Source organism: Rhinolophus sinicus, linkage group LG06, assembly GCF_036562045.2.
Source record: "Rhinolophus sinicus isolate RSC01 linkage group LG06, ASM3656204v1, whole genome shotgun sequence".
Lineage (NCBI taxonomy): Eukaryota > Metazoa > Chordata > Mammalia > Chiroptera > Rhinolophidae > Rhinolophus > Rhinolophus sinicus.
In genome coordinates this window covers 10,895,287-10,917,314 of record NC_133756.1, presented here as the reverse complement: position 1 = coordinate 10,917,314, position 22,028 = coordinate 10,895,287, and the positions used below count along the sequence as shown (strand labels likewise).

The window sequence follows — 22,028 nt, the reverse complement described above, 5'->3', positions numbered from 1 at the left end:
ACTTGCTGGTGAAAGACACTACTTTCCTAAGACAGAGAAAAGTCAAGGATGTCCCCTCTGACCACTCTTATTCAACATAGAACTGGAAGTCCCAGCCAGCACAGTAAGGAAAGGAAAGGAAATAAAAAGCATACAGGGTGGAAAAGAAAAAATAAAACTGCCAATTTGAAGAGGAAATGATTATCTATGTAAAACATCCCAAGGAATCTACAAAAACACCTCCTGAAACCAATAAGGGAGTTCAGCAAGATCCCAGGTTACAAGATCAACACACAAAAGAAATCCAGACTGTAGCAGAGAGAGACAAAAAAGATAGTGGGTAAAAAAAATTGAAGGATTATTATGTTTCATCTAGAAGGAGAGAGAAAATGAGGCAGAGGCATTATCTGAAGAAAAAAAGCTGAGAATTTCCCAGAACTGGTGAAAGATACCAAACTATAGATTGTAGAAACCCAAAGACTTCCAAGTAAGGGGAAAAGGAAGGAAGGGGGGAAGGAAGGAAGGAAGGAAAGAAGGAAAGAAGGCAGAAAGGAAGGAGAAAGGAAGGAGAAAGGAAAGAGAAAAAAGAAGAAAAAAAATCCTATCGAGATTAACGATAGTGAAATTTACATAACTGAAAATTGGAGCAGCAGGGGCCAAGTGAAAACAAAGTTAAGGAGACTGCACTTAATGAATAAAGCTAACACTCACGTAGTCCTTATTACTTGCTAAGCCCCTTACAGACATAAAGTGATTTACTCCTCACAGCAATTGTATTAAGTAGGTACTATTATTACCTCCATTTTAGAGATAAGGAAGTTGAGACAGTGAAATTTGGTTACTTGCCCAAGGTGGCTCAGCGTATCAGTGGACGCTAAGGTCGGATTTTGAACAAGGTAGTTCTGGCTCCGGTTTTCGGTTTTCGTCCTTAACCACCACACATACAGTACTTGTCTCTCTAAAGGGCAATGAGAAGCCACTGAAATGTTGAAACCAGGCGAGCGATACATTCATTTTCCAAAAACAAGTTATCCTGGCACCACTGTGGATAAGAGATTAAATGCAGTTTAAGTGTGGAAACAGGAATCTGTTGGAATAATGTAGCCAAAAATAGGGAAGGCCGGGATGACCGAGGGAGATGGCAAACAAAAGCAAATGGATTTGCGGGCTCTTCCAGGGCCCAGGGGACTTCGTTTTGTATGGGATTAAGGGGTGAAGGAATGAGGATGAGACCCAGGTTTTTGAATTGGGCAATTCGGCGGGCAGTTTAAATCATTCACTGACGTGACTTAGGAGGAGTCTGGTTTTGGCACGGTGAATTTGCAGTGCCTGGAAACGTCAGCCGTCCATGAGGGGCAGAAACGCCTGTAGTACCAAGACTAGCAGAGCGCCCATCACCGCCGGCCTCCAGGTGAGGCGCGCGCGGGACCGAGGCCCAGAGCGCCGCCAGGCCCGCGTCTCCGGAAGCCGCGAGCGCAGGCGCAGTGCGGCGCGGGCGCCCCCTGGCGGGCGGCGGCGGGCAGGGACCGCCCCCACAAGCCGGCGCCGCCGCTGCCGCCTCAGCCCAACATGGCGATGCACAACAAGGCGGCACCGCCGCAGATCCCGGACACCCGGCGGGAGCTGGCGGAGCTCGTGAAGAGGAAGCAGGAGCTGGCGGTGAGGGGCTAGCATCGGGGACGCACGGTGGAGGATCCGCGCCTGCCCCCACCTCCAGGCCCCAGCCCCGCCGCGCCAGGCCGTTACGGGCGCTGCGCGGCGGCCGACAGTCCGGCGGCCCGAGCCTGGGCTGCGCATTCCGCGGCTCGCCGGCGCCTCGGCTTCCTGGCGGTGCGGGAGCCCGGGCCCCGAGGGCGGGGCGAGAAGCCAGGAAGAGGAAGGAAGAAGGGGGAGGGGGACGAGGCGGGCGGGGGGCGTGGAGGAAGGATGGCGCGTGGGGCTGGGGTGCTTAGGTGTGGGAGCCCCGGAAAGGCAGTGTCCGTGAGCTTTGGCGGTGGGTGAGGGCGGGCGGGTTCGTAATCTTTGAGTGTTGGGGGCGGGCGTATCGGTGGGCTGTAGGAGATTGGTTCGGGCTTGCCTGTGGGCTTTGGCGGGGTGGGGTAGGAGGCGGCTGTGGAAGGGGGACCCAGTCATCCAGTCTGGTCTTTGGAGGATGGAGGGGCGCATGTCCTTTTGGGAACTAGGAGTAGATCCATTGGATGGAATTTTTGATGGGCAGGGATGTGACGTGTTTGGGAATATCTAGAAGGTGACAGCCGAGGGGAGCGGATTCAATCTCGGGAATAGGAATGTGACCCAAGGTCTCATGCACCCTGGTGGCTAAGCCCTCCCTCCCCCCCTGAGTCTTGGCTTGGGCACCTGGGAGGCTCATCTCACCTGAAGCTGCCCTTCCATGTTTCCATAGCAACTGGCTGACCATTGCAGGCAGCCTTTTTGAGCCTGCGGGGAGGGGAGCGACTTGGCGCTGGAAGGCTGCTCCCCCTTCCCTCCCCACTGGCAATGCCTTTTATGAGTGGAGCCTGCCTGAGCTGGGGTTTTTGACAGCTGGGTTTCCATGAACCCTCTGAAGTATATACAAAATTTTGCATGTGTGTACATTTTTCAGGGGACAGGCTCTCTATATTTCATTCTATTCTCAAAAGGATCCAACAAGACAGGTCTAGACTGTCTTAGTCTGAAACAGCTTGTCCCTTCCCATACCATCTGTCTCTCCACAAGGGTAGTTTAGTGTAGTTGTGCTTGAGTTTCTAAGTCTAATATTAAGATTTCAGTTTGGTCCGACTTAATATTTGCATTTAAAAGGCATTATCCGTTTCCTTGTTTTTCATCTCTCAGGAAACACTGGCAAACTTGGAGAGACAAATCTATGCTTTTGAAGGAAGCTACCTGGAAGACACTCAGATGTATGGCAATATTATTCGTGGCTGGGATAGGTATCTGACCAATCAAAAGTGAGTGTCAGAAGCCTGTAGTGTTTGTACTGTGACCTACTAATACTTGTTTTTAATGCTGTGTATATTGGTGGCAACTTTGCAGGGAGGCAGAAATAAGCAGTGTGGAAAGCGGTTTGCGCTTGAACTTTGCACTCTGGCTCAGCCTCGCTGAGTCATGCTAGACAAAGCCTACATCCATAGACTAGGGAAGGTCTGGTCCATAGCACAGGGATGTGTGAAGCTGAAATGAAATACAGCCTATACTACCTTACACCACAGCATTCTATTAGTGTCTTCCACATTTTAAGTCGTCATGAGTTCCACCCTCACAATAGTTGCCAGACCTGTGTGCCAACCCTACCACTATTTATTTAGTGCTATTATTCCTGAAAACTTTCTACACTTTTTGAAATTTTTAAAATCTATAGAAAAATGGAAAGAATAGTACATGAACACTTGAAACCCTTCACCGGCATTCACCGATTAACTTGCTGCATTTGCTTTCTTGCTCTTTTCTCTTTTCCTCACTATAATATATATAAACACACATACCTATATTTACATTTTAAAAACATTTTTTTTTAATTTTGAAATAATTATAGATACGTAAGAAATTATAAAAATAATACAGAGAAGTCCCATGTACCCTTCACCCAGTTTTCCCCGATCGTTTTTATGTAACTATAGTACAACATCAAAACCAGGAAATTAACGAGTACAATGTGTATATGTAGTTCTGTCATTTTATCATTGTGTGTAGATTCCTATAACCACCACTGCAGTCAAGATACAAAACTATTCCATCACCACAAAGATCTGTTACCTAACTCTACCCCTGTGTGGTTGTATCCCTTTTGCCCTATACTTTGGGTTTGTTTTTTTTCCTAAACCATTTAAAAGTTAGAAGCCGAGATCATGACACATTGTCCCTAATTATGTCAGCAATTATCTCCTAAGAATAAGAACATTTTTCTTAGTTAACCACAGTTATCATGTCTAGAAAATTAGCACTACGTTAATAGTATCTTCTAACACGCAGTGTTTATTCAAATTTCCCTAATTGTCCCCAACATGCTTTGCTACCTTGTTTTGATCCAGTCAAAGTTTTTCGTTGCATTGATGTTTTTTTGGTTTCTTAATAAGAGCGTCTCCCACCCTTTTTGTTGGTGAAGTTGTGGTTTACAACATTGTCTTGTAGATTGTCCCAATTCTAGATTTTTCTTATTGTGACTTCATGAGCGATCCTTTAAACATTTTTGGCAGAAATGTTGCATTAGTGATTTGTGTACCTCCTGTTGTTTACCTTTATTTTATTAGGCGGCACATAATGTCAGATTGTCCCATTATTGGTGCTGCTTAAGTTTGATGATATGATTTCTCCATTATGAAAGCTTATTTTTTCTCTTTGTAATTGACAAGTAATTTTGGAGCTTATACTTTTAGACTGGGAATATATTGCTCCTCCCAAATTTTATTCAGTGGTTTTATTATACATTGTTGATTCCTACCTGAATCAGTTATTATACTGGAGGTTGCAAAATGGTGGTTCTAATTTTACTGTTCCTTTTACATTTATTACTGGTATTCTGAAAGAAGAGCCTTCCCCTTTTATCTTCTCTCCCTTTCATTCTATCTCTGTCCCTCTTTAGCATCACTATAGACTCATGAATTATTTTTTTTTAAATCGGTGTTGGGATCTAGTGCTGTCCCTTTTTTACTGTTGAGGTTTTATTTTTTAGTATAAATTAATTTACTGAAATTGATAGAGAAGTGCAACAATCATAAATATACAGCTCAGTGACTTCACAAAGCCAACACACCCGTTGTTATCCTTTTTAATGCTTAGTTTATCCCGAATGTGGCCAGAGGCAGCCTCCTCAACCCGATGCCTTTGTCCTTTTGATATGATCCTATTAGTCTCAGCACTTTTCCTGTCATGTCCTTTTATTGTCTCAGACCTAATTATCAGCCATTTCTCTAAGGAATCTTGGTTTATTTCTTTAAATTTTAAAAATTAAGTTTGCATAACAGAGACACTTCATATCAATAGTCTGCTAGTTGTTTTTAATAGTCGTTAACTACATATTAAAATGAAAATGATTATGAACCCGCTGAAGTCATCTCGTGTATCACAGAGGAGTACCTTCCATTGGAAAACATTTGTGTCTTCATAGGCATTCAGTGTAAAGCTTATTTTGGTCAATCTGAGTGGTGTGGAGGTAATGAAAAACAGTTCTCACATTTGCCCTGGGACAGCTTCAACTTGAACCGTAGACCGAGCTTGGTGCTTATCATGAATTCTTGTGTGTGTTTTAGAAACTCCAATAGCAAAAATGATCGAAGGAACCGGAAGTTTAAGGAAGCTGAGCGGCTCTTCAGTAAATCCTCAGTTACTTCAGCAGCCGTAAGTGAGGTCGGGGTATCTTTATGTGGCCCTTTGTTGGGGAAGCCCTCAGTTAAATTTCTGAGTTTTCTCTTTCCCTTCTGTCTGTGAGTGCTCTCCTGAGGTCTGTGATAATCTTTCTAGTAACGCGTGGTTTTTTTCTTCAGGCAGTAAGTGCATTGGCAGGAGTTCAGGACCAGCTCATTGAAAAGAGTAAGTTTATGTTTTTACTTTTTCATCAGTTTATTTTTTATTTATTTATTTTTTAAAGATTTTATTGGGGAAGGGGAATAGGACTTTATTGGGGAACAGTGTGTACTTGTAGGCCTTTTTCCAAGTCAAGTTGTTGTCCTTTCAATCTTAGTTGTGGAGGGTGCAGCTCAGCTCCAGGTCCAGTTGCCGTTGTTAGTTGCAGGGGGCACAGCCCACCATCCCTTGCAGGAGGTGAGGAGTTGAACTGGCAACCTTGTGGTTGAGAGCCCACTGGCCCATGTGGGAATCGAACCGGCAGCCTTCGGAGTTAGGAGCACAAAGCTCAACCGCCTGAGCCACTGGGCTGGCCTCTCATCAGTTTATTTTGAAGCTACCATAGTAACTATCTTTAACTCCTATCCAGCTGTGTATCTGAAGACTGTATCTGTTATACTCTTGTCTTTCTAGAAGTTAGTAACTCTCTTGCATATCTTTAATCATGTCTTTCTTATGAGAAAGAAATTATCATGTCCTTCCTTCCTGCCTCTTCTATCACAGGTATGTTGATGATAGCTGCTCAAAGACATAAAGATATGTCTTCACTCCTAATAAGTCGTAGGGAATTTTTTTAAAGTTTAAGTATTTTATCATGGAAAATTTCAGGTTAATCTAATAAATTCCCCACATACCCAATTTAATAATTCGTAGGAAGTTCTGATCCTGCAAATAGAATGTACCTGTGTATTCTTAAATATAATAGTGGAGTGTAGGTAGCATTTACTTTGTAGAGAAATTGTCATTCTTTGTATGTAAGCCATATAGCCTAATTCTGTTTTAATTTCTAGTGATGGGCTATAGACCTGTACACTTACCTTTCTGAGTCAGACTCTGTGTCCCTGTGTATTGGTTCACTTTGAAATACAACCTGTCTTTTGTATTGTGGCTGTGTACTTCTTTCAGGTGGCATATCGTGTTGTGGGATCCAGTTCTTTTGTTTGCATTGGGGCAGTAGTTTGAGGAAAAGCGATTTTGGTAGTTTGGAAATTAGAATTACTCAGTGACTTCAATTATCTCTAGGTACAGATTTCTAAATTTTTAGCTCTATCCTTAACCCTTTTCTGAGCGTTAGTCATACATTTCTAGGACATTCTAGAAAAATGCCTTCTAGACATTTCCACACAGATACTTCAACCCGAACATTTTGTCTAAAACCGAGCTGTTTTATTTCCTTCACCACATGTCTGCCCAATTTTTCTGTTATGGTACTTCTCCCGCATTCAAAACTTTGTAGGCATCTTTTTTCTTTTTTCTTTTTTTTTAATTTTTATTTTAAGTGTGTTCTTCCAGGACCCATCAGCTCCAAGTCAAGTAGTTGTTTCAATCTAGTTGTGGAGGGCGCAGCTCGCACTGGCCCGTGCGGGGATCGAAATGGCAACCCTGGTGTGAATAGCATCGTGCTGTAACCAACTGAGCTAACTGGCCGCCCCTGGAGGCATCTTTACTTTTTTCTGCCGACCTAATCAGCTGTACCAAGTCTTTTTGATTTCTGTTTTGCTATGATTGTCAGTTAAATCTTATTTCTTTTCAATTAATGCCACTTTTAGAATGTAGAGGCATTTCATCTGCTTTGTACAGTAAATAAGACAGTTAAGGAACATTCTGGATCTCACTCCTGTGAGTTGAGAAGGAATGATACCTGACTTCTCAGTTTTCACAAGAGCCTATTATCCTGCCCCTGGCTTATCAGATAGTTTAGTATATGGCTCTGTACCTAATTATTCACATAGAATAGCTACACCTAGGAAAAGACTCTTAAAACTAGAAGTTTGACTGAGGCAAGTCCATTATGTATTAAGGATTTTCTGACCGCCCATTACTCTAAGATCTTCCTCCTGGGCTGAGCCTCACCTCTGTAATACCTCCTATTGGTGTTCCTTGGCCTTCTGTATAAAGTTGTGTTTGGTCTTGTAAAATGTGTCTATTGTAAGAGGATGTTGCAAATGTTGTTTACTATCATTCTAATTATCATCTCCTTTAGGAATAGTTTTCCCTGACTGACTAGGTGTTTCTTACTGAAAATCTTGTAATTGACTGCTAAAGTGCTTAAAACCAAATTTGTGGTTCCTCTCTAGAAAGCAAATTGGAATTTATAGCATGCATTTTAGGACTGAATCTTAGTATTGCATCCAGCTTACTTTCCTTTTCTATTCGTCTTTGCCTTACATATCTCATTTTAAATTTGTTTTATTGAATTTCATTATACGAATCACAGTAAACTGCCTTGAATTCTTTTTGGAATAAAGCAGAATATAGAGTATTACATAAATACTGGAGTTCATTAATTCAAATGGTTAGAGCCCCTTTAAAGTAATTCTGTTGCATTTTATCTCACCACCTCTATTACCACTTCCCACTGCTATTTTTAAGACTTTATTATATTTTTGTCTTGATTTTCTGCGGTTAACTGCAATGTATTTAAGTATGATTTTATTTTTTAAATTTTTTTCTGGCTTGGGTTTCACTGAACTTCATGAAACTGGGTTTTTTTTTGGTTTTTGGTTTTTTTTTTAAATCAATTCTGGAAAATTCCCAGCTGTTACCTTTTAGATACTACATTTGTTTTATGCTTTCTCTCCTCTCCTTTGGGTACTTGAGTTAAATGTATGTTAAACCTTCTCATTTTATCCTTTAAGTCTTTCATTATCTTATCTCTTCTATATCTTCTATCCTTTTGTCTCTGTATTGTATTATGAGTAATTTTTTTCTGACTTATCAGTTCCTAATTCTCTTTTCAATTAAATCTGATTTGCTGTTAAACCTTCCCTTGATTTTAAACCTTTTGTTATTACATTTTTATTTCCAAAAATTTTACTTAATTATTTAAAAAATTGTTATGTAATTTTTCAATAGCTTTCTTTGTAGTTATTTTCAAACTTGTCTTTTATTTCTTTAAGTATGATAAGCATAGTCATTCTATAGTCTGTATATAATTTCAATTTCTGAAGTCTTTAAGGACTTGTTTTTGCTACTGTTTTCTGCTGGTCATTACTCATGAAATCTAATTTCCTGTGTGCTTGGTTTTCTTTGTGTCTTGCTCATTATTATTAAAAGTATTTGTAGAATAAGTTGAGGGTTAGGATGAAGGTGCTGTCTTCCAGAGAAGACCTGTGTTTGCTTCTGCTAGGTACGCGGACCTCTTTAGACCAAGTTCAAGGCTTGGGTGTCCCTAAATGACCCAGGTGATTCAAATGAAGTTTTAATTCCATGAGTGGAATGGTCTACTTTGCCTTTCATTTCTTTTCCTTTGTACAGAATCTCTTCAATGGCTCAGAATTTCTGTACAACAAATCTTTTGGAATGACTTCTGTTTTTTATCTTTGGTGGCAATGACGTGAACATTCTTTTCTCTTGAATTTTGACTTGCATATTCTTAGATCTCAAGAATTTTAGAATTTTGCACTTTCAGCATTTTATTTTGAAACCATTCTGAAAAATTTCCTAAAAAATGCATTAATTTTTGTTTCCTTTGGCTAAGGAATGATAAAGTGGATTCGCATGGTCCCCAGAGGGGAATTTTATGCAAATTAGTGAAGCATTGCATATTTTTTTTAAAAGACTAAAAGAAAAACAAAACAGGCATATTTTATCCAGTTTCCTTTAACGGATCTCTACTGTTTATTTTACTGGATTCCTCTGAAGCTTTCATCAAACCAAATTTCTCCTCAACATTTATGTCATTCCAGTGGGTAAGTAGACGACTGCATGAATTGTTGCTCTGGGTATCTTCCTTAGCTCCTTTAAACTTGTGCTGCTCAGAAGTTATTGCATTGACACTATGTAAAAGCTATTCCTTTCTTTTAATAAGTAGAGTATTTTATTTGAAGATGTATTAAACTTAATCAAAACCTGATGTTCTTTGCTCTAAAAATCAATTGCTCACTTTTATGTCAATGAGAAACAAACTCATATGTCTTCCCCTAGTGGCAGTGTCATTCGGTTGGCTGACTTGCTGCTGCACTTTGAGATGTTGTCACCCACCCCTTTTGCTGTCACTCCTCTTCTGCTTCCATGTGCCAAGGAAGAAAATTATTCTTACTTTGTGTCTCACTTTGTGTTTGAACAGTGTTTAATCTAGTCTCCCTAGCTCCAGACCCTCTTATAAACCACTTCTAGCCCGATAATTCTAAACTGTGGATTTGTACAGAGAACTCAGTAGTCATTGTTGGGTAAATCTCTATTCAGAGATTCTTTTTGTTTGTTTGTTTGTTTTTTGGAGTGTTTTTTCTTTTAATTAAAATTATTGGGGTGATGATTGTCAACAAAACTACATAGGTTTCAAGTGTGCAATTCTATAGTACATCATCTATATATTGCATTATGCGTTCACCACCCAGAATCAGTTCTCGTTCCATCACCATGTATTTGACCTTTACCCTCTTCTACCACCTCCCTCTCCCCTTACCCTCTGGTAACCACTAAACTGTTGTTTGTCTATGAGTCTTGTCTTGTTCCTTTGTTGCCTTTAGTTAGTTTTTTGTGTGTTTTTTGCCTTTAGTTTTATATGCCATATGTGAGTGAAGTCATATGGTTCTCTGCTTTTTCTGTCTGATTTATTTTACTTAGCATAATGATTTCAAGATCCACCATATTGTTGCAAATGGCACTATTTCATCTTTTCTTATGGCAGAGTAGTATTCCATTTTGTATGTATACCACCACTTCTTTATCCATTCATCTATTGAAGAACATTTTGGTTCTTTCCATGTCTTGGCTACTGTAAATAATGCTGCAGTGAACACCAGAGTACATATATGTTTACAGATAAGTGTTTTCAGATTTTTGGGGTAGATACCTAGGAGAGGGATTGCTGGGTTGTATGGTAATTCTATTCTTAATTTTTTGAAGAACCTCCATACTGTTTTCCATAGCAGCTGCACCAATTTACATTCTCACCAACAGTGTAGGAGGGTCCTTTCTATCCACAGCCTCTCCAACACTTGTCATTATTTGTCTTGTTGATGATAGCCATTCTAACAGGTGTGAGGTGAGATATCTCATAGTGGTTTTGATTTGCATTTCCCTAATAGCAAATGAAGTTGAGCATTTTTTCATATATCTGTTGGCTGTTTGTATGTCTTCTTAGGAGAAGTTTCTGTTCATGTCCTCTGCCCATTTTTTAATTGGATTGTTTGTCTTTTTGTTGTCGAAGTTGTATGAGTTCCTTGTATATTTTGGATATTAGCCCCTTATCGGAGGCATTGTTTGCAAGTATCTTCTTCCATTCAGTTGGTGGCCTCTTTGTTTTGTTGATGATTTCTTTTGCTGTGCAGAAGCTTTTTAGTTTGATATAGTCCCATTCATTTAATTTAGCTTTTACTTCCCTTGCCTTGGAGGTCAAATTCATAAAATCCTCTTTGAACCCAAGGTCCATAAGTTTAGTACATATATTTTCTTCTATGCAGTTTATTGTTTCAAGTCCTTTGTTTAGGTCTTTGATCCATTTTGAGTTAATTATGTACATGGTGACAGATAGCAGTCTATTTTCATTCTTTTGCATGTGGCTTTCTAGTTTTCCCAGCATCATTTATTGAAGAGGCTTTCTTTTCTCCATTGTATATTTTTGGCTCCTTTGTTGAAAATTATCTGTCCATATTTATGTGGGTTTATTTCTGGGTTCTCAATTCTATTCCATTGGTCTATGTGTCTGTTTTTCTGCCAATACTATGCTGTTTTGATTATTGTTGCCCTTAGTACAAGCTAAAGTCAGGGAGTGTGATACCTCCAGTATTGTTCTTTTTTCTTAAGATTGCTTTGGCTATTCGGGGTCTTTTGTGGTTCCAAACAAATCTGATGATTTTTTGTTCTATTTCTTTAAAAGATGCCATTGGGATTTTGATGGGGATTGCATTAAATCTGTATATTGCTTTGGGTAATACGGCTATTTTAACTATGTTGATTCTTCTAATCCATGAACACGGAATGTGTTTCCATTTCTTTGTGTCTTCAATTTCTTTTAAAAATGTTTTAAGCAGTTTTCAGTGTATAGGTCCTACACATCCTTTGTTAAGTTTTAATTCTTTTTGGTGCAATTGCAAAAGGAATTTTTTTTTAAATTTCTTTTTCTGAAATGTCATTGTTAGTGTAGAGGAATGCAATGGATTTTTGTATATTCAGAGATTGATAGCTTCGCTTTGTTATGTCCTGCTAACAACTGTTTTACTGCAAATAGTATTTACTGTTTGTTTAGAATTTGACTTGCATGCTTGTTGACCTCAAGGATATTGAGATTTGAACACTTACTGTGTTCTGGACACTAAGCAAACACTTTATTTGCATGATCTCATTTAATCCTTAAAGCTTGAGAACAGGGAATATTGCTGTAGCCCAATGCCTGGTCCATAAGAGACAGTCAACACATAAAAGAAACATAACTCTTGTTTTACAAATGGGGAAACAGGCTCAGAAAGGTTAAGCAACAAGTCACTTCTCTTAACCATCACCTCATACTGTCTCCCTAGATGAAATCCCTTAATCTGACATTTATGAGTCCTCTTAACCTGTCATTCCATTTCACCTCTTATTTCTCAAGCTCTCTGTTCAAATGATGTTGTTTGATTCATTTGTCCCAAATATACCTTGTGTTTTCCCACCTCTGCACTTTTGCTTACGCTATTTTTTTTCACTTATTTTGGCTTCTCATTTTTCAAGGTCCAGTTTAAATTTCACCCCTTCAATGAAGCTTTTCCTACATAATACACTCTTTCTTCTCTGACTCACATGATACTTAATATCCGTATCAGTACTTTGGCACATAGGTTACTGCCTGGGATGTTAACCTCTTTAGAGGTAACATAGGTGGATTCTCCATAGGGCTTTGGCTCAATTTACACTGTTTTGTATGTGTTTGCACACGTGTGTATGCACGTGTGCTTAACTTACAGAATATGACCACCTCATCCATTTACTCAATACTCCCATAGCATCTGGCCCAAAGTGAATAAATAGTTCATTTTGCTCATCAGTGTCTTTTAATAGAATTGCCCCATCAATGTTAGAAGGGATGGATTGGCCAGTATACCCTTGTTGAAAACCAATTGATCATAAATGTTAAGAGTTTATATCTGGACTCTGAATTCTTTTCCCTGGATCTGTATGTCCGTTCTCATGCAAGGACCACACAGTCTTGATTACTGTAGTTCAATGTGGTAAGTTTTGCAGTTCTTTTGCAAATTTTTATATAAAATCCGTTTTCTTGAACTTCAGAAGGGCCGGATTGGTCAATATACTTTTTCTAGACTCATAATTCTAGAGCTCCCTCTTCTGTTGCTTTCATGAAGTGTTCAACAATAGTTTCATGAGTTCTGAGATCTGGTTCTGTTTCTCTTTTGCTTTGTGGGGACCATCTCTTCCTTTCACTAATCGTATTCATGTGCTACTCAATTTGAAGTCTTCCCAGCAGTTTAAAATACAAAAACATCAAAAGAGGAAAAGTGGTCCCTGGTCCTGCTGTCCTCGTTTAACCATTTTGGAAGCAGATAATGTACATATTGAGGAGCCTTCAGCAGCGGAGTAAAGTGCACGTCTAACCCCAGCCTTACCTATCAGTTTGAAGAAATTTTCTTTCAGGAAAGAAAAAACTATGCATTTACCAAAATATATGTAATTATTCTTTATATATATACACATATTTATACAAATAATTCTTGAACTTGCTTGTTTAATATAGCTAAAGGATGTTTTAAAATTGGGACTGTGTGTCAGCTAAAGAGTATGATTACTGTTTTTTAAAACTATTCTTAAGACTTCTCAGAGTAACTCAGGTAATGGGGCTCTCCTCATGGGCCCCTTTTCTTGATAGAAAGACAGGATTCCTGTGTGGTTTTGGGGAAAGAACCAGGACCAGCTATAGGAAGTTTTCCCACGGTCATCCCTCACCTGTCCCAAAGAACTGTTTTCGGTAATGCTTCTTGTATAATTGTTAATCCCATTAATATAATCTGTGTTTAAATAACCTTTATGCATTGAGGTTATCCTGGTTGTACGGTCCCGTCTCCCAGCAGTCCTTAGATCTGTTGCCTCTGGTTTCACTGTTTCCAATTACACATTCTTCAGAAACTCAGCTAGCTTTAATGCTTTGTCTGTATGTATCTTCTTGTCAGTTAGAAGGTATGGTCAGTGAGGATAGAAATATAGTCGTTTCCTATACATTAGTGCTCAAAAACATCTCTCCTGACTGACAGACAGATTGCCTGAAGAATACTGATGATGTTTCTGGGGGCTTGTGTTTATCCCTTCCAGGGGAACCAGGAAGTGGGACAGAAAGTGATACTTCTCCAGACTTCCACAATCAGGAAAATGAGCCCAGCCAGGAAGACCCTGAGGAACTGGATGGTTCTGTGCAGGGAGTGAAACCTCAGAAGGCTGCTTCTTCTACTTCCTCAGGGAGTCATCACAGCAGCCATAAAAAACGAAAGAATAAAAACCGGCACAGGTTAGTGGCAGGGACCACCTCCCACACCCTGTATCTCCCCACCCCCCAACCCACCCCCATCCACCCAAAGCTTCCAGGACTGTTGCTGTGAAGGGACTTTACTAGAATAAAAATTCTTCAAGGTTGGTTCTGTCCTTCTGTTGCTATTGGGAAGAAGTTCCATTGGTCCAAAGGAAACAGACTAATTTGTCTGAGGGCTGAATTGGTAGACATTAGTGTAACCGTGCAGAAGGACAGACTTCTCACTGTTTCTAGTGTAAAAGAATTTTATTCCATAAAAACTTTAATATGGTGAATTTGGAATCCTTTTAGAAGTGGAAAAGGGGAAATAGAAGCAGAACCTATGTAATAGTGTTTGAAAAATGCCACTCGTCCATGTTGGGAAGCTGCAAAGTAGGATAAAGTCCTTTGCTCTTAATTCTGATTCCTGCCTACTCTATTCCCTTGTGCATGCAGAGAACTAACATTCCTTTTTTTTTTTTTTCAAATACAAGTTCTATGGTTGCTTGTGATTTCTCTGTTTTTATGTATCTGCAATATGCTGATTTCAGATATCAGAGGAGTAACATAAAGTCTAAGACGTAAGAGTGCCTTCCTAGATTAACGTTTGTCCACTGTGTTTTTTTGCAGTGCATAATGAGCTAGGAATGACATCAGTGGACAGAGAGGTCAGGTGTCACCCAGAGAGGATTTTAGCATTCACTCTGCTTGGGGTTTGTATAATAATGCAGTTGCCTATTAACTCTGATAATGGGAAATACAGCTGCACCCAGAGAGGATAATGCATAGTTTCTAGAGTAAGGAATCTTGCCCTGGCCTCAGGCCTTCTGGAAGGCATGGAAACCAGGTATCCATAAGGCAGCTTTTGTTCCGCTCCTCTTGGGAGCCTGCGTGCGGAGGAGGTGAAAGGAGGCGTGCAGGGGATGGGTGGGGTTCCCTGTTCTCCGGTGTGCTTCCGGGGTGGGTTGCTTTACAAACATGTGGGGTATTCCTTCGTGCACCCAAGGTATTGAATTGCTGGTGCCATGGGCATGGCACTTGGGGGTAACACAGAATTAACTCTAACGGGTTTAAGCCTCCTGGGCATCAACGGATTCTTTTATTCGTTTAGGACTTTTTCTTGGTGGTGGTGGTAGCTTTTAGATTGCAGACCTAGTATTTCCTCCAAACAGTGACTAAGGACTGCTGCTTAGCATTTTTCTGCAAACCACAGATCATCATGCCAATCTCATAAGTGCAGTAAGACATAGAACAAATTACGTATCTTTTCTTTTTTGTAAAGGCGACATGTTGTTTGATCACTGATAGGACCGATGCTAGCTTATCATAAACAGTAGCAGAGAACCATACTCTTAAAAATATAGTTTTTCAGTTGTCAGGATACTTAAATGTCACGTTCTGTGTTGCTTTTCTTAAATTTATTCCACTGTCATTTTAAAATAATGATGTTTTCCCTGTTTCACAGTGTTTAGAGTAGGGGGTCCCATGAAAGTCTCTGGGACCGTTTTTCCCCATTACTGATACAAATAGACTCTAGATAGCTATGGTTTCCATAGGGACCTGGTGATAAAATGGGATTAGGCGTTAAACTTAACATACTTCTTGCAGGTTTCTAGTAGATTTCCATAGGAACAGCACTTCTTCCTATCCTTTTCTCTCCTGTCCCTGGAAGCTAACTCCTTTCAGAAAAATTACTAGGATTTATAAAGATCTTTGATGTTAGTTATTGTTTTCACAAATAAGTGCTTTTTGTTTGGGAAACGGGATCCTTTGGCTATTTTCCTGGTTTAATCAGGCTGGGTTACTCCCTTAGTCTTAGGTACTCGCCTGCTCCAAGGGAGCAGAGTGGAGCTGATTTACCTTCTTCCTAGGGAAAACAGGTTCCGAGCGCCCGAATGGCACCTCCGGAGTCAGTTAAGGGTCTCAGCAGATTCCTGACACCTTTCGTTAAGCAATGTGTCTGGCCCAGACGCCTCGCCCCCTGGCTAATGTCTTAGTGGGTCTGACAGAGTGGAGCTGAGGGTGGAGCACTTGGCACACATTTCTAAGTTTGCACCCAGTCCAGTACTAGTTTCTCCTCCAACGTGCCACACCCCATATAGTCAGATAAAGCCAATAGTAAATTATTTCATCAAGTGTGTAACTACTATGTGCCAGGCACTGTTTAGTGGTGAGTAAAGCAAAGGGGAAATACATATGGTACTTAGCAAAAAGGAAGTACTTTTGAATTTGTTCTCTTCAGGAATATGAAAATTTATCAGTTAATTTTTAGCATTCATAAATGCTGTTCTGAGTTTTTATATTTTACATATCTGAATGATTAAGTCCCAGTATCTTTAAAGAAAAAAGTTAAAATAATAACTTACAGCTTTTCTTTTAGATAAACTACTATACCAAACTCTAGAATTCTTTAAGATAGTTTGTAAATTTTTCATTAAGTAGGTACAGTCTACTTTAATTTGTGAACAAAGTTAAGTAAGATTGAAAGTTAAATTTTTGATAGTTCCTGGTTTGTACACTTACTGTATCCTCTTTCTTCCAGCTTCACTCTTGCAAACACTGGCTAGGAGGAAAAAACAGACATTTGCATGTTGTTTTACCACCTGTCTATAATCTGAAAAGCTTTGGAGCCACCTATGAAGCTGGTGGTGTCATGCTCCAGGTTCATGTTTGTTATAGAGGTCTGTCCAGACATGGTCTGTCAGCAGTGATGGCCCCAAATGGCCTCCTCCTCGTACTGCTCCCATCCAGATCCCCGAGGCTTAGGTGCTTGTGGGTGTCAACTTTCCTTTGTTTTCATAGGGGCGCAGCAGATTTGAGTGTTCCATAACTGTAGCCCTGACATAAACAGTTAACTGCCATCACCAGGGCAGGCTCTGCAGTTTCTGGAACAAGACTCACCTATCACTGAAGTTTATTCACTCGACCCTTGGCTTCTAGAATGAATGCTGTAGAAAAGGAGTACCATGATCCCTGGACATGAGTAGAACATATAACTGGAGTTAAAAGTTGTAAAATGTTTCCTTTTTAAAAATTGTATAATGTTTTAAAAAATGTATAATGTTTTTATCTTTTATTGTAGTGCAAGTATGTTTTGCTGAGTTGTTAGTACTGTCTTCAAAGCACCTTTTGTTATATGACTAAACCCTTCTTTCTCTGTTTCTTCTAATGCCCTAATTCTATTTGTCATTACAATGAAATATTTTCAAAGTTCTAACTCTGAATCTGACCGCTAATACAAGGCCTGCAGGTATCTAATTTCTAATGCAATAACTTTTCCTTTCATAGTCTGTTCTTCTGATATGAAAACCATTGAGGGAAGGGAATCTCAACCACAAAATCTTTGGTGCTTTGATGTTTGAAACTTTATGGCTTTAGATTCTTAAAGCTGATTTTGTTTCTACAAATCTTGTTAGGGTGGCTAATCGACTAATTTATTCAATTAGTATATTAATTTCTATTGCTTTCTTCCTTTCAAATGCTGCCCCTCAGCCCGTCTGGCATGTTTGATTATGACTTTGAGTAAGTTTGATTTGAATTAGTATTTGTGCTGTGTTGTTTAGTGTGTAGAGACCAATGTGCCTTTTTGAGACCTTTCTAACCCATAGTTTATCTGTTTAATTGTAGGTATGTATATTAGGTTAGGCTGGGAAGTTTTTTTTAAAAACAGAAAAACGTGATGGAGGTAACATTTTATTTAATAACTTCAGCAAAATTAAGTAAACTTCACTTTTATGCATTTTAATTGCTTTTAAAATAGATAACTTTTACTTTAATTCTTATTTAAATTGATTTTCTGGCTTTGCTTCATAAGGATTTTAATAATTTAAGATCTTGATATTTTGCTTTGGAAAGATTTAAAAATTGAAATTTGTTTAATTTCTTTTGTGTTTCATGCCCAGAAATACAAACTCCTAGTCTCTTTCCTGTTCGTAATCACTGTGTGTCGCAGTGACTCTCAGTGGTGTAGTTACAGAGCTAACACATTAACGTAGAGCATGCCCTTTTAATCCAATCTCTTTAACGTGTAATTTTGGAATCACTATTAAAAATTATATGGCTTTCATAACTGCTATGTATTTCCTTTTTGAGTCATCTAAGTTTGCCTTGTGGCAAAAATATTTGCTCATGTTTTAAATACTTGCTTAATAACTGGATAAACAACTAAATATGACATAGTCTAATGAAGAATGTGGATTTTACTTAACCAAATAGTCTTCATTATAGCTTATGCCCTATGCAGTAGCTGATTCTTGGACTCTTTCTGTAAATTAAAATGCAAATATCTTTTATCTTTCCTATACAGGATTGATCTGAAGTTAAACAAAAAACCACGAGCCGTAAGTATCAGCTGGACCATTTTAGAGAGGCTGGTAATTCTGGAGATGATTAGAAAAATGTATTTGTCTTCAGAGCTTGAATGTTCCTAATCCGGGGTCATGACTCTCATTTTAAAATCTGGGGTGTCCATCTGTACCCACTTCAACTTTTAAGTGTTAACTTTTTTTTATATTTTGGAGAGAGAAAGGAGTCGCACATTTTTACTGAAGATACCTTCTCTTTGATTAAATAAAGAATTGTTATACTAGCTTTTTTTCCTGACTGGTGAGCTCAGGATGTCTAATGAAGGCAGAATTGGTCTTTTAGTCCCTTGGCGGACTCAGAAGACAGGCTATTTTCAGATACGAAATAACATACAGTAGTACCTCGGTTTTCCAACATAATCCATTCCGGAAGACCGAGTTCTGAAACGTTCGAAACCCAAGGTACGGTTTCCCCATAGAAAGTAATGCAAAATGGGTTAATCCGTTCCATACCTTTAAAATCAACCCCTAAAACTGCAAATTTAGCGTGAATTTTACAATCTAATGATACCATAGATTCATAAAATTTACGGCATTCGTAAGCCGAAATGTTCGTCAATGGAGATGTTCGAAAACCGAGGTACCACTGTACATTACATTTAAGAGAGAATCTTTGGCTACAGGACAATCCCCTAGCAGAGTTGTTTATGAGATTTTGTTTGTCTTTAGGTTCAAACCAGCGTTCTTCTGTGAATTAATTGGGACTTCGTTTTCTCTCTTTAGGACTATTAGAAGACTCATTAGTGCAGAAGCTTCCAGGCTGTAGAGCCCTGCTTCCCTCCTCCGACCTCACAAAGATAAACATCCCTCACCTGAATGTGTGGCCATCCACCTCTGCTTTCCCAGACCCAGTGCCTGTGACTCTTGAGTAGTTTGTTCTGAAATGTGGTGACAAACAAGTCGTTTTCGTAAGACCACATCGGATCATTTACTTTGTGTCATTTTTAGTAACAGAACTGCAGGAAGACCAAGACATGGTTATAATCCCATCAAGTTGCTAACTGAATCTCTCCCTTCTTGGAACAAATGTCTCCCCCCACACTGGCTGGCACCAGCTTTGTCTGTGATACCCATTGAGAAATGGTCTCTGCTTTTGTTTTATGCTGAAAGTAGAACGCAGGTTACATTTCAGAGGGAGGTTGTAAATACCTGGCATTTTCTTATTTTGTTTGTGTTTTATCATTTTTCTATTGTTGTTTTTATCATCTTATTTTCTTTTGGGACTTTTTTTGTAATGCCTTTGTACAGCTCATACCTTCCTGCTGACATATCTGATAATCTGTTTCGTGGAGTTGCCAATATTCTTAACTGAAGGTAATCTGGTTGACCACAAATAAAATGAGGAACTTGGCTCTTTGTTTTGTTGCAGGGGAAAGGTAAAGAGTGTTTATTTAATAATTACCTATCTTAAATCTTTCTGAGTTGGAAGCAGTTTCATATTCAAGGAAGAGGAAAAGGTGAAAAACTAAGTTTTAATCAGTCCTTTTAAAATAGATATTTTTATTTTTTTGTATAAATAAAATTTCATAGGCTTTGATTTCTCATGCTTTACTTTTAAACCTGAGATTGTTTTTTCATTTATTTATTTGTATCATGCCTTACGAAAATTTCTTTTTCCATCTTTTTTCTCTTTGCTGGTATTTGCCTGATTAAATATTGCTCTTAAAATCTTTAAGGCATATGGAAAGCCTCAAAATTGTGCTCAAAGCTGATAACGTATGGAACTCTTGAACAGGGTGAAAGATAGGATCAACGAGAACCATCAGTGCCCAACAGGTCCCCCTTTCTTATGGGCGTGATGGGCCGAGGAACTCGCTGGTGATTGTTCCCTGCTTCTGGAGCAGTGGTCAAGGTAGCTTGACTGTACATTGGAATTACTGGGGCAGCTTAAAAAATTACTGCTATCTGGGTCCCACCCCCCAGAGACTCTTGACTAGGGTACCATCTAGTTAGGGAATTTCCTTTCAAAGAGTCCCTGGGATTGTGATAGGAAGCCGAGCTGAGAACCACTACGTTAGGAGACTGGGTGGTGTGATTGAAAGCCTCTGTGGTGAAGCAGTCTAAGGGGTAAGATTTGGGCCTTACCTTTCCTTTGCCTCTATTTAGTCATAGTCCTTTACTTATGCCCATATCTTTGTTAGAAAAAATATGTTCCATTTGTGATGATATTGGTAGAGCTGAATATGGGTGATGTCTATTATCAAAACAATTCTACCTTGTCAGATGTGCAGAAGCTTTCGCTCTTATTCTCAAATAAACTTTGTTTTGTTTTGGACTCTGGCTGTTTAGGTGTCGTTGGCTATGTCTTTGGTAGCAGAACTCCAATGTCAGGGTTTTCTGTGTTTTTTTTTTGATTTTTTTTTTATTGGGGAATATTTGGGAACTGTGTTTTTCCAGGGCTCATCAGCTCCATGTTAAGTTATTGTTTTCAATCTGGTTGTGGGGGGCGCAGCTTACTGGCCCATGTGGGAATAAAACCGGCGACCTTGGTATTATGAGCACTGTACTCTAAGCACTGAGCCAACTAGCTGCCCCCAATGTCAGGGTTTTTAAGGAAATAGATTCTTATATTTAGGTTGTTCCTTAAAAAGGGGGGGGGGGGGGCGGCCAGATGGCTCAGTTGGTTAGAGCACGAGCTCTGAACAACAGGGTTACTGGTTCAATTCCCACATGGGCCAATGAGCTGCATCCTCCACAACTAGATTGAAGGACAATGACTTGGAGCTGATGGGCCCTGGAGAAATACACTGTTCCCCAATATTCCCCAATTAAAAAAAAATTTTAAAAAACAACAAGTAACAATGGAAACCAGAAACAGTCTATATCCTTATCAGTTTGTCTCCTTTTCCGGGGTGGGGTGGGGTGGGGGTGGGATACCTACACTTCCCTTAACTCTGCCAGAAGTATATGGCAAACCTGAAAATATTTGACTTTCATAGTTTGACATTTGCTAAAGGTAGGGTAGGACTGCTCTTTAAAAAGTATATTATTTAAAAGCATATCTGTGTGTATATATATATATGAATATACCCACATGTATATTGATTGCAGAGTCGTGCTGCTTGCTTTATACTTACTTTCTCTACAAAGTTTAATCACTGATTATGGGAACCTCCCAGTTTTCCTATAAGTTGCCCAGGTGTACTGGAGATTTTTCAAGTCCGGAGAGATCGCTTAGATTCTCTGCACTGGGGTGGTTTAGAAAGAGGCACCAAGGGCTGCCTGCCTACCATGCTTGTGATACTTGTAACCTCCATTATAAACTATGTTTGCCTGACTTTAAAAGGAGGTAAGGTAATGACTTTGATCAAGTGATTGATGAAAAGAACAAAGGTGCTACCCCAGGAGGACACAGTCACTTAGGTGGCAGATGCCTTCCGAGCACCCATCTGTAAGGTTTGGGAGAGGTAGTCTGCTGGGTGGCCTACGATATCCCATCTTAGCAGCCCCCACCAGCGACCTCTGAACTGGCACGACTGCCAGGACCACCCAGAAGATGCCTCCTCCTGGCCATGGCTTCACCATGTTAGCTGGGTTTAGAATAGTACTTTGCTTCAGGTCTGAGGGACAGAAAATGAATCGGCTTAAAGAACGAGAGCCAAATTGCAAGATGACTCCCTTCTTCCCTGTCCTGTAATCCAGAGGGACAAGAGGGCAGGGGGCGCTGAGGGCAGTCATGCTGGTGG

At 39.6% G+C, this 22,028-nt stretch overlaps 1 protein-coding gene across 8 annotated transcripts; it reads left to right on the top strand.

Annotated features, from left to right (window-relative positions):
* The first annotated feature begins 1,478 nt into the window (after positions 1-1,478).
* On the top strand, positions 1,479-20,617 carry MEAF6 (MYST/Esa1 associated factor 6). Of its 8 annotated transcripts, none has more exons than XR_012497144.1 (9): positions 1,479-1,638; positions 2,815-2,930; positions 5,229-5,316; positions 5,463-5,508; positions 9,187-9,233; positions 13,786-13,978; positions 17,471-17,500; positions 18,285-18,318; positions 19,066-20,617. XR_012497144.1 is itself a non-coding variant. In XM_074334408.1 (8 exons), exons 1-8 carry the CDS (start codon positions 1,549-1,551, stop codon positions 19,072-19,074), a joined length of 606 nt encoding a protein of 201 aa, XP_074190509.1. In that variant the 5' UTR covers positions 1,481-1,548; the 3' UTR covers positions 19,075-20,617. The 8 variants fall into 8 exon arrangements, 2 of the variants coding, with proteins under 2 accessions (XP_074190509.1, XP_074190510.1); XR_012497142.1 differs by lacking the exon at positions 9,187-9,233 and adding an exon at positions 17,606-17,663 and having other exon boundaries at positions 1,481-1,638; XR_012497145.1 differs by lacking the exon at positions 17,471-17,500 and having other exon boundaries at positions 19,066-19,168.
* The last annotated feature ends 1,411 nt before the right edge of the window (positions 20,618-22,028 follow it).

What these genes read in the sequence shown, in the direction of transcription:
- MEAF6 (XM_074334408.1), top strand. Translation starts at nt 1,549, where the DNA reads ATGGCGATGCACAACAAGGCGGCACCGCCGCAGATCCCGGACACCCGG. An exon ending in CCTCAGTTACTTCAGCAGCC is followed by an intron (nt 5,317 to 5,462) that starts GTAAGTGAGGTC and finishes TTTTTTCTTCAG; the next exon opens with GCAGTAAGTGCATTGGCAGG. An exon ending in AAGAATAAAAACCGGCACAG is followed by an intron (nt 13,979 to 17,470) that starts GTTAGTGGCAGG and finishes GCTGCCCCTCAG; the next exon opens with CCCGTCTGGCATGTTTGATT.